The sequence below is a fragment of the Lepidochelys kempii genome, chromosome 6, assembly GCF_965140265.1.
Source record: "Lepidochelys kempii isolate rLepKem1 chromosome 6, rLepKem1.hap2, whole genome shotgun sequence".
Lineage (NCBI taxonomy): Eukaryota > Metazoa > Chordata > Testudines > Cheloniidae > Lepidochelys > Lepidochelys kempii.
The window spans coordinates 3,859,760-3,872,090 of record NC_133261.1 but is presented as its reverse complement, the minus strand read 5'-3'; the positions used below and the strand labels follow the sequence as shown (position 1 = coordinate 3,872,090).

The window sequence follows — 12,331 nt, the reverse complement described above, 5'->3', positions numbered from 1 at the left end:
CAGGAAAGCTCACATGTGGATTGGCATCTCTCAAAGTTCATTGTTAGCTTAAGTGTTTCTCGATTGGGCACTTTCAGAGAATAGCCTTTTCTCAAGAAGCTGACCAAGTGCTTCACTGAGGCTACTTAAAATCAAACAAGGACATAACGAGTATTCATAACTTCGAATACAAAAATGTTACATGCATGGAAATAGGAATAATATATGCAGTATATCATAACCTTTGCAGAGATATTTCTTACATGGCATATCTAGCATAAACCACATTCCAGTTATGTCATATTTACACTCATAAGCATATTTCTAAAAAGCATTATGGGGTGCAACGTCACATCCTCCTCCTGAACACACTGCCAGAGGCTTGGACACTGTCCATGGTGGAGGCAGTGCATGTAAAATCCCTGTTTGTTTCTGTTCACACCCCTTTTTAGTACCTTTAAAACGTATGATGTCATTCATAGGTTTTCTAGCAAGGTTTGGGGTTCTTGGTCCCCGGATGTCTCAAAAGAGGATGGGGTGTAGTATTGCTAATTGAAGGTAGACAGCAATATCTGTTAAAGTGTAGGTGTCTTGGCATTTATCCACCAATGCCTTGAGGCAGTGTGCCTCAGTTTCCCCTTCCATACAGCAGCGTAGGCCTGTTATGCTTTTGATGCTATGCCAAGCTTCCAGCCTCTTTACAGTATAAGCCAAAAAGTGACATGCTTTGGGGACTGTCTTGTCATCATCGCTAGCATGAACAAAAGTTTTTTTTTTCCACAAAACAGTTGTGTCCCACATCTTTCAAGGGTTTATCACAAGTATTATCTACTTTGTCTTGACCAATAGATAAAGTAGGAAAAGTCACAAGATTAACAGAAAATCTTCGGCGGACAGGCTTTGTACACACAATGTAGCTTGTTTAGTGTCTATTGCACTTTCCAATTCCTTTGTGTACCCTGGTAGGTGCTCTGATGCAGATTCTTCTGCCTCGCTTTTAATTTAGGCATGTGTTTGAGGCTTTGGCAAGGAAAGGGGGCACTGCAACCATGCCTGCCCTTGGCCCCTCCCTCTTTTGAAACTTTCCAAGTGCAGAGTTTTTCTCCCACCAGCCTTGAAGAGACTGTGTTATTTTTTATAAGGATATCAGGAATAACATTCTTTGTGTGCTTTGAGCGCTTTGGATGGGTAAGATCCCTTCAATTACTAACAGGTAAGCTGGGTGGGCGCCTCTCTGATCACCCCCTCACCTTCTATCTGGACTTCCTTCTCTGGGCTCTCCTTGGGGTCAGACACTCCTGCGTCTCCCAAGAGGGAGGGTTACTCTGGTCCAGCTGTGGGCTCACAGCTACCAGCTATGACAGACCCTTCCCTGGCTAGCAAAATCCCGCTCTTTCCCTCAGGTTGGGCTTGCTTCCAGCTACAGAGTCCCTGGGGTCTGTTCCCACCACAGCGGTTACCAGGACTTCAACTTCCACCTTTGGGGTACATGTTTCTGTGCTCCCCAGAGCAGGGCCTGTCCCCTGCCGACCTGCAACTTCCTAGCAGTCAGCAGCTGGGACGGCCTCCTTGATACAGGTGGAATATTCCCCTCCCCCAGGCAGATGATCACAGGACAGGAGCTGGCTTTGTCCAGACCCTCCCGCAGGGACTTGCCTTGAGCCCCGGAGCTTCAGGAACTGATTACAGACATTCCTGCCCCTAAAGCTGCATGCTTCACTGCTACAGAGGAATTTAAGAGACTCTCTCCTATTCCCCGACTAGCCCAAGTGACTTCACACACACACCCTGCCCTGGGGCTTTGATCACAAGATTCCTTCTCGCTGTTAACCAAGCCTGGGGCAGATTCCGCCACATCAAAGAAATGATTCCCCAGTCGAAACAGTGCAAGATTGTGAGCCACTGTAGCAACAGTCAGCTCAGCCTGCAAATCACCAGTTTCCATGTGTACCTTAGCTAAAGGGGCAAGGACTTTCTAACCTCCCACCAGTTCTAATTCTGCCATTTTCCATGGCAACAGATCCTTCTCCTGGATCAGGTCTCTCCTGACCACAGAAATCTCTGCACCCATGTCCCTCAATCCTAGGAGAACTTTTCCATTCAGTTTAACAGCATGCATGTGCTCACAGCTTGGTTGGGTAGAAGCCACCTTAACAAATCCTGTGTGGAAAGAGGCAGCAGCCTGGTCTGAGAAGCAGCAGCTTCACCTGTTACCTGCTGACTGTTCCTACTCAGCAAAGGACATTTCTTCCTCAGGTGCTCAGTGGACTCACAATCTGAGCACCTCTTGGGCTCCTCTGCGTGTACAGGAGACTTGGGACGAGTAACAGGGGAATGGGGAGGTGAACGCTCAGCCTCCACTTTCCCTGGGATAAAACAGTAATTCTGCTTCCCCCAACCCTGTGTCCCTCTGCCACTGGTTTCTGTTTAGTTGCAGCTTGCGACAGTTCAAAAAAGTCAGCAAACTCAGCCAATCCACCCACTGCATCCAACTTTTTGTCCCACAAAACCTGTTTCTTAAATTTACCACAGTTTGAAGCATTATCAATACCCATCTTATTGAATATGTCCAGAGCTCTTCCAGTCAATTTTACGACCAATGTGGTCATTTTTTGATTGTCAGGAATTGTATGGAAGATGCACAAACGTGATGAAATATTCGGCAATATCACTGGACTCATCATACCGTGGACATTGTTGCTCCCATTTGTGTATTTTGGGGAAGTGGGGCCTGATGCTGGTGGGTTTTGTCTCTTCCACTCAATAACAGCCAGTTCATGCTTCTGGGCCTCAATCTGGGCCTCTTAACTCCAGGGCTCATTTGTCCCTGGCTGCCTCTGCTTCCCTAGCCCTTTTGTGGGCAGCTTCTTCCCTGGCTGCCTCTCCCTCTTTGAGCTTCAATTGAAACTCCATGTCCTTTGCCTTCTCTTCTGCTTCCAGTCTGGCCAGCTCTACCTTAGCAGCTGCCGCACTGGTAGTCATTATTCTGCTTTCTTGTGCTGGGCCACACCGCCTCTGCAGTTCACTGAAACTGAGATGCACTCAGCTCAGGGGCCTCTTAGTTAACAGAGACTTTCCCATTGCCCAGTGTCCAGGCTTTCTGGGCAGTCTGCAACTTCTGCAGTTTTAGCTTCTTTTGATCTTCACTCTTACTTATTTTGCTTCTTTTTCTGTCCCTATTTCCCTTACCCGAAATAAATAACAAACCAGTAACCACTTTGTCTGTTCTCCACCCACCACACCCAAAACTAATGCAAAATCACAACCAGTGTATCAAAGGAATCAGTTGTGCACAGATCCTGCTTGACTACACCACTGTGAGGTGTTGGGTCTCAGAAACCCCTTTGGGACTGCCACCTGATGTGCTGAGTCTCCCTCTGAACCTGTTTTCCCTGACAGCTTGGGACTTAACTACCTTATCTTGTTTGAGCCAAACACACTTGCCTGCTGCAAACCCAGATCCAAGTCTCAACCATGTCCCTCACAAGCTGCAGGCTTCACTGAAAACAACTTAAGAAGTGCTCCTGTCTCCAGCACTCAGATACCCAGCTCCCAATGGGGTCCAAACCCCAAATAAATCTGTTTTACTCTGTACAAAGCTTATACAGGGTAAACTCATAAACTGCCTTTATAACACTGATAGAGAGACACACTCTGCTGTTTGTCCCCTTCCCCCCCCCCCCACCAGCTATTCATACATACTCAGGGTTAATTAATAAGTAAAAAGTGATTTTATTAAATACAAAAAAGTAGGATTTAAGTTGTTCCAAGTAATAACAGACAGAACAAAATGAATTACCAAACAAAATAAAATAAAACACATAAGTCTAAACCTAATACAATAAAAAACTAAATGCAGGTAAATCTCACCCTCAGAGATGTTGCAATAAGCCTCTTTTACAGACTACACTTCCTCCTAGTCTGGGTCCAGCAATCAATCACACCCCTGTAGTTACTGTCCCTTGTTCCAGTTTCTTTCAGGCATCTCCTTGGGGTAGAAAGACTACCTTCTGTGACAGCTGAAGACAAAATGGAGGGGTTTCCCCAAAGGCTTATACAGTCTCTCTTGTGTGTGGAAATCCCCTCCCCTCTCCTAGGGAGAATCCAGCTCCAGATGGAGTTTTGGAGTCACATGTCCATGCATGACTCAGTTCCTTACAGGCTGATGCCACATTCCCAGGAAAGCTCAGATGTGGATTGGTGTCTCTCAAAGTTCATTGTTATCTTAACTATTTCCTGATTGGGCACTTACAGAGAATAGTCTTTTCTTGAGAAGTTTTTTTGATGGGAAATTAGATTTTCCATTCAACTCTTTTTTCCATGAAATTATCTTTTCCCTGAAAATTATAAGATTTCCAGCAACATGCCAAACTCTCCTCCTCCCTGAACCATGGCTGTGGGACTCTGGTGATGTTCCAGGGAAGTTCAGCAACAGAAGAGAACATCATGCATCATGGGGGATGTAGTCCAGCCTGGAAGCCTGGCCCATGGAAGAGATTGGTGGTGTGTGGTATCTGAGGCACCCCCATGGTATTTCCAGGCTGAAATGTTCAGTTTTAGAAAAAAAAAAATTTGGTCTCTACAAAAAAATAACAAAACAAAAAAAAACTTGTGGATCAGCTCTACGCAGTACCCAGCTGTCACTGAAAACAGCAGGATGAAATATACCCCAAATCTCATACTCTGTAACTGTGGTAGAAATTGCATCATTTAATAACACAGTGAGAAAGAGTAGGTTGAATTAATCCCCAGGACACCAATTACACTGAGGGTGGCTTTAGGTCACTGAATGCATTAAGAAAAGGAGTACTTGTGGCACCTTAGAGACTAACCAATTTATTTGAGCATGAGCTTTCGTGAGCTACAGCTCACTTCATCAGATGTTTACCGTGGAAACTGCAGCAGACTTTATATACACACAGAAATCATGAAACAATACCTCCTCCCACCCCACTGTCCTGCTGGTAATAGCTTATCTAAAGTGATCAACAGGTGGGCCATTTCCAGCACAAATCCAGGTTTTCTCACCCTCCACCCCCCCACACAAATTCACTCTCCTGCTGGTGCTAGCCCATCCAAAGTGACAACTCTTTACATAATCAAGTCGGGCTATTTCCTGCATAGATCAAGGTTTTCTCACATCCCCCCCACCCCCATACACACACAAACTCACTCTCCTGCTGGTAATAGCTCATCTAAACTGACCATTCTCCAGGTTTAAATCCAAGTTAAACCAGAACATCTGGGGGGGGGGGGGGGTAGGAAAAAACAACGCTTCCTCAGCTCTCGTCCCCTAAAGCCCCTACTCTACTTGCGCTATATTGATGACATCTTCATCATCTGGACCCATGGAAAAGAAGCCCTTGAGGAATTCCACCATGATTTCAACAATTTCCATCCCACCACCAACCTCAGCCTGGTCCAGTCCACACAAGAGATCCACTTCCTGGACACTACAGTGCTAATAAACAATGGCCACATAAACACCACCCTATACCGTAAACCTACTGACCGCTATTCCTACCTGCATGCCTCCAGCTTTCACCCTGACCACACCACACGATCCATCGTCTACAGCCAAGCTCTGCGATACAACCGCATTTGCTCCAACCCCTCAGACAGAGACAAACACCTACAAGATCTCTGTCAAGCTTTCTTACAACTACAATACCCACCTGCAGAAGTAAAGAAACAGATTGATAGAGCCAGAAGAGTTCCCAGAAGTTACCTACTACAGGACAGGCCTAACAAAGAAAATAACAGAACGCCACTAGCCGTCACCTTCAGCCCCCAACTAAAACCCCTCCAACGCATTATTAAGGATCTACAACCTATCCTAAAGGATGACCCAACACTCTCACAAGTCTTGGGAGACAGGCCAGTCCTTGCCTACAGACAGCCCCGCAACCTGAAGCAAATACTCACCAACAACCACATACCACACAACAGAACCACTAACCCAGGAACTTATCCTTGCAACAAAGCCCGTTGCCAATTGTGCCCACATATCTATTCAGGGGACACCATCACAGGGCCTAATAACATCAGCCACACTATCAGAGGCTCGTTCACCTGCACATCCACCAATGTGATCTATGCCATCATGTGCCAGCAATGCCCCTCTGCCATGTACATTGGTCAAACTGGACAGTCTCTACGTAAAAGAATAAATGGACACAAATCAGATGTCAAGAATTATAACATTCATAAACCAGTCGGAGAACACTTCAATCTCTCTGGTCACGCAATCACAGACATGAAGGTCGCTATCTTAAAACAAAAAAACTTCAAATCCAGACTCCAGCGAGAAACTGCTGAATTGGAATTCATTTGCAAATTGGATACTATTAATTTAGGCTTAAATAGAGACTGGGAGTGGCTAAGTCATTATGCAAGGTAGCCTGTTTCCTCTTGTTTTTTCCTACCCCCCCCCCCCAGATGTTCTGGTTTAACTTGGATTTAAACCTGGAGAATGGTCAGTTTAGATGAGCTATTACCAGCAGGAGAGTGAGTTTGTGTGTGTATGGGGGTGGGGGGGATGTGAGAAAACCTTGATCTATGCAGGAAATAGCCCGACTTGATTATGTAAAGAGTTGTCACTTTGGATGGGCTAGCACCAGCAGGAGAGTGAATTTGTGTGGGGGGGTAGAGGGTGAGAAAACCTGGATTTGTGCTGGAAATGGCCCACCTGTTGATCACTTTAGATAAGCTATTACCAGCAGGACAGTGGGGTGGGAGGAGGTATTGTTTCATGATTTCTGTGTGTATATAAAGTCTGCTGCAGTTTCCACGGTAAACGTCTGATGAAGTGAGCTGTAGCTCACGAAAGCTCATGCTCAAATAAATTGGTTAGTCTCTAAGGTGCCACAAGTACTCCTTTTCTTTTTGCGAATACAGACTAACACGGCTGTTCCTCTGAAACCTGTCTGAATGCATTAATTAGGTTTTATGGCTATCTGAGCTCACTTATTCCCAGTTGCTTAAGGAATCATGTCCCACAGATCACAAATCTCTGTATAAAACTTCCCAAATGCTCCAAACTTGCAGATTTTGTCAATGGGGAAACACCACCACATCTCTCTCTCTCTTCTCAGCAGGCACGTGCTCTGGTCCTGAATTACAGTCACACACGTCCACACGCAGACACCATGGTGATCAACAGGTATTAAATTCCAGACCTGCGGCACTAAAAGACTCAGCCCCAACTCCTACCCCTTCATCTAAAGAATGACCTGCTGGGCTCGAAAAAAGAGGCAATTACATAGTCACTCAAGCCAGGGCTTCCCATTATGTCTCTGGGTTTTCATACAGGCTCAAGTAAATGCTAAAAAGCTTAATTAGCACAATGAGCAACTTTACCCCAAACAGAGAAGCCAAGCCACAGAGCTCCCCTTGCTCAAAGAGGGTGGAAAGATTGACACTCCTTTACTCTCACCCCTTGTTCAGCTAACAAATAATCTCTTCAGACAGAGATGATTTTCGCCCTGGTTCTCTCACAGCAGAGTCACAAGTCACTACTTGTTGCTCGAAGTAGTGAACAGGAGTGTTTGTGCAGGGGGCATGATTAACCTGCGTGCCATTGTATTTGCACAGCATGTGCATTTTATCGAACACCTGGTATGACCAGCTGTGATCAGTACCAGCGGGTACTGATGACCATTGAGAAACTGATCTCCATTTATCTTCAATTACTTCATTACAGAGAAGGGACAAGTTTTCTGCACCATCCACCTGCCCACATCTCTGTAGCAGCCTGATCTCTGTGCGGAGGAGATGGAAGAGGGAAATCACTCGGAGGTGACTGAGTTCATTCTCTCAGGACTGACAGATCGTCCGGAGCTGCAGGTTCCTCTGTTTGTGGTGTTCCTACTGATTTATGGTATCACCCTGCTAGGGAATGGGGGGATGATCTCGTTAATATCAATTGATCCCCGACTCCACACCCCCATGTACTTTTTCCTCAGTAATTTGTCTTTCTGTGACCTCTGCGTTTCCTTGATAATTTCCCCTCACATGTTGCTGAATTTCTTAGCCAAGAGGAAAAGCATTTCGTACACTACCTGCGCTGTGCAAATGTTTCTCTCTATCGCTTTTTCAGATGTTGAGTGCCTCTTGCTGGCTGTGATGGCGTATGACCGTTATGTGGCCATCTGTAACCCGCTGCTCTATACAGTCACCATGTCTAGGCACCTTTGTAAACAGCTAGTGGCTGGGGTGTATGCTGTGGGGGTGGTGGATTCAATGATACACACATGTGTTACGTTTCGGCTGTCATTCTGCAGCTCCAACATCATCAATCATTTCTTCTGTGACACCCCCCCACTGTTGGCGCTCTCCTGCTCTGACACCCGCATCAATGAGATTGTGACATTTGCTTTCATGAGCTGCATTACAGGGAGCAGCTTTGTGACTGTCCTCCTCTCCTATGTCTGTATCATCTCCACCATCCTGCAGATCCGCTCTGCTGAGGGCCGGCACAAAGCCTTCTCCACCTGCTCTTTCCACTTAACTGCTGTGGTCCTGCTTTTTGGCACCTTCCTCTTCATGTATTGGCGTCCCACCTCCAGCTATTCCATGGACAGAGACAAAGTGACCTCAGTGTTTTACACGCTGATGATCCCCATGTTGAACCCCTTCATCTACAGCCTGAGGAACACAGAGGTGAAGGATGCCCTGAGGAACTCAATGAAGAAACTCCTAACCAATTCTTGAATCTGTTTAACGCTGTATTGGTTTCGTGGTGGGGAGTGGAAACATGTGAATTCAATTCCCAGTCCATTACTAAGAAATTTCGCAGAGCCCATGGGAGTATTGTTCATTATTGTCTTGTTATTACTTTGTTTGTATCCCAACAAGGTCTGCTGGCCCCAACTGAGATCAGTGGATGAAACATGGGAAGCATAACAGAGCCAAAGAGAGAGAATGATTTTATGAGCTAGGGGCTGGTGGCTAGGGACACCCACCTAGAGTGTGAAAAGTTCAACTTTATGTCTCAGGACATTGGGTGGCTGTTCGAGAGGGGCTTCTGTGACCCAACCCATCACAGAAAGTTTAGGAATAAAATTAGGAATAAAATTGCAAAAGTAAGAGAGAGAGATGGGGGAGAGAGCGAGAGAGAGTGTGTGAGCATGTGTGTGCGTGCACGTGCAGGGGGAGGATAGCTCAGTGGTTTGAGCATTGACCTAGTAAACCCCGGGTTGTGAGTTCAATCCTTGAGGGGGGCATTTAGGGACTGGGGCAAAAATTGGGGATTGGTCCTGCTTTAAGCTGCGGTTTGGACGTGATGACATTCTGAGGTCCCTTCCAACCCTGATATTCTATGATAGCTAGAATCAATGAATTTCTTCTGGACTAATCATTTATTGTCAAAAACAATACTGTTTGGATTGACCTGAAACTCTTCACAAATGTGTTACAAATACGCTGAATGGCTTTGTCCCAAAACAATGTGTGTGTGGGGGGGAGGATTTTCATAAAGGTCGCAGCACAGCCACTGTAGGAGGCACTGGTGGTCCTTCCCTTTGTAATTTTCACCCCAATAGTTGGGGTGTTCACCTGTGAGGTGGGAGATCTGGGTTCAATTCCCCCTTCTCTCCAGTGCTGGGCAAAGCTCTGTGTGACATTGCACTCCATATGCTTTATGAAAATATGCTTCTCAAAAAGACAAAACTGGAATATGCTTCATTCTAAGTGCCCCATGTAACATATCATTATAAATTTTATAATCTACTAAGTGTGTTCATCCTATTTGTTTACATGTATTATTTTTACGTCTGGAATTAGGAGAATAAGATATTAACTTGTATTACTGATTTAGACATATTAAGTGGAGGCCATTAAAGGTGCTTCAGAATCAATGAACTGTAAATGGCTCTTTTTACCTACAAGCCTTCCTGTGTACCTGTGGGATAATCCAGGAAGAATGGGGATTGGGGTCTTACAATGACAAGTGACCATGTCACCAGGTACTGAGCTCCATCTTGAAGCTGGTACTTTTCCTGAGTGGGGTGGAATTCCAAACAAGGGTTTCTCATCTTGGGGAAGTTCTATATAAAATGGGGAAGCAAACAATGAGTGTTTTCAGCTGGTTTAAGAGATGGCCTTCCCACCCCACAAGAATACCTGCAATCACCTAGAAACATAAGGACTGTAACCACAGGGGTGGGTGAGAGCAGGCTGGACCTAGGTCAGAAAAGGCATCTTTATCTGAAATAACATCTGGGGTGAGAAGTTAACTGATTTCTGAATGTATTAAGCTTAGCCTTGCTTGTTTTACTTTGTGATTTACTTTGTTCTATCTGTTACGACTTAAACCCACTTAAATCTGACTTTTTATACTTAATAAAATCACTATTGTTTATTTATAAACTCAGTGTGAATAATTGTTACCTTGTGGGCAAACAGCTGTGCATATCTTTCTTACAGTGATACAGGGGGCAAATATATTATTTACCCTGTATAAGCTTTATGCAGAGTAAAATGGATTTATTTGGGGTTTAGAGCCATTTGAGAGCTGGTTGTCTGCCTGCTGTTGACAGGTATCCTGCTGAGCTGGTTTCAGTCTACATATGCAGTTTTGGGGGTATGGCCCGGACCCTTGGTCTGTGTTGCAGCTGGCTAGCATGTCTGGCTCAACAAGGCAGGGTTCTGGAGGCCCAGGCTGGCAGGGAAAACAGCACATGAGATGACAGGAGGGAGGGAGGGGGCTGGCATGCTTGGAGACTTTCTTGCAACATCTGTGGAGATGCTGCAGAGATCTTCAGTGTTAACCACCAGTGACCAAGAAATGAAGGGGAGTACAGTAACCTCAGTTTCATATTATATTCAAAAGGCCTCATGGGAGAGACAGAGATCGAGACCAGCTGATTCTCTGGCCCTCTGTGTTCCATTTCCACAAGGAAGGACATGGCAACTTGTTGTCCTGGGAGCAAAGATGATCCAGGGATCAAATCTCAAAGTCATCCCAGGAAGCAGCTCCAGAAGTATTAAGGGTAACGTTGGTGTCGTTAGCAAACAGGGAAAGATTCAGCTCTGATTTCACGGTTCTGATTTTAGGGTTCTGAGAAGATACTGCTTCCATCCTCAACTCATTGTAAGTGAAGGGTGGGAAAACAAAGAGGTAACACCAAGTCATGAGCAAATAAGCCAATTTCAGAACACTTCAGCCTTTAATTGAAATGAGAGTGAGCCATTCATGGGAGGGGAAGGAAGGAATTATTCTGAGAGGAGAAATTTCAACTTTTCTGAACATATTTACCTATCGAAAGTAGGAAATAGGTGAATTCAATTCCCAGCCCATTATGAAGTAATTTCGTAGAGCCCGTGGGAGTATTGTTCTTTACTGTATTTTTTATTATTATTAATTTGTTTCTATAAGAACAAGGTCTGCAGGCCCCAACTGAGATCAGTGGGAAAAACATGGGAAGCATCACAGGGCCAGAGAGAAAGATTGATTTTATAAGCTGGTGGCTAGGGGCATTCACCCCGAGGGTGAAATGTTCACCTTCACATCTCAGGACATCAGGTGGAAGTTCCAAAGGGGTTTCTGTGACCCAACCAGTTACAAAGAGTTTTAGGAATAAAATTAGGAATAAAATTGCAAAAGTGTGTGTGTGTGTGTGTGGAGGGCAGTGGGAGGATAGCACAAGAGCCAATGGACTTCAATCGCAGCAGGGTGGTTTAGGTTGGACATTAGGAAAAACACCCCAACAGTGAGGGTGGCTGTGCACTGGAATAACTTGACCGGGAAGGTTGTGGAATCTCCACCATTGGAGATTTTTAAGAGCAGGCTAGAGAAACACCTGTCAGGGATGGTCTAGATAATACTCAGTTGTGCTGTGAGTGCAGGGGAGGGGAATAGATGACCTCTCGAGGTCCCTTCCAGTCCTATGATTCTATGATCGCAGAAGGAGCCCTGCACTGGGAAGAGGGGGGACGCCAGCCTGAGCAGTGGGCAGGGCAAGGGACACACACCTGTCCACACTTGATATTCAGCTCCACTGTACCCCCACCACACACGCACACAGAGTGCCCAATGCACACCAAATACACACACCCACAGAAGGGGCACAACAGACACACACAATGCCCACTACACACACAGAGTTCAAATACGTACAACACACAGTGTCCACTGCATACAACACACACAGTACTAACTGCACAGCAAACACACACGCAGCCTGACACTGAGCTCAGTCAGAATGCAGAATAATCTCTACGGGGAAGCTGGGACAGCTGCAATATTTCCAACTAGCCTGAACAAAAAGAACCGAAGGGGATTCTGCTGCCCTGGCCGGGAGATAGGACTAGATTTCCCAACTGGTCTTTTCCATCGGCAGCTTCTCTGAGG

The 12,331-nt window shown here is 45.6% G+C and overlaps 1 protein-coding gene across 1 annotated transcript; it reads left to right on the top strand.

The window, feature by feature from the left end:
- The first annotated feature begins 7,752 nt into the window (after nt 1-7,752).
- On the top strand, nt 7,753-8,691 carry LOC140913749 (olfactory receptor 5AP2-like). Its single transcript, XM_073350548.1, has one exon. The coding sequence runs from the start codon at nt 7,753-7,755 to the stop codon at nt 8,689-8,691; it is 939 nt and encodes a 312-aa protein (XP_073206649.1).
- Nucleotides 8,692-12,331: the final 3,640 nt, after the last annotated feature.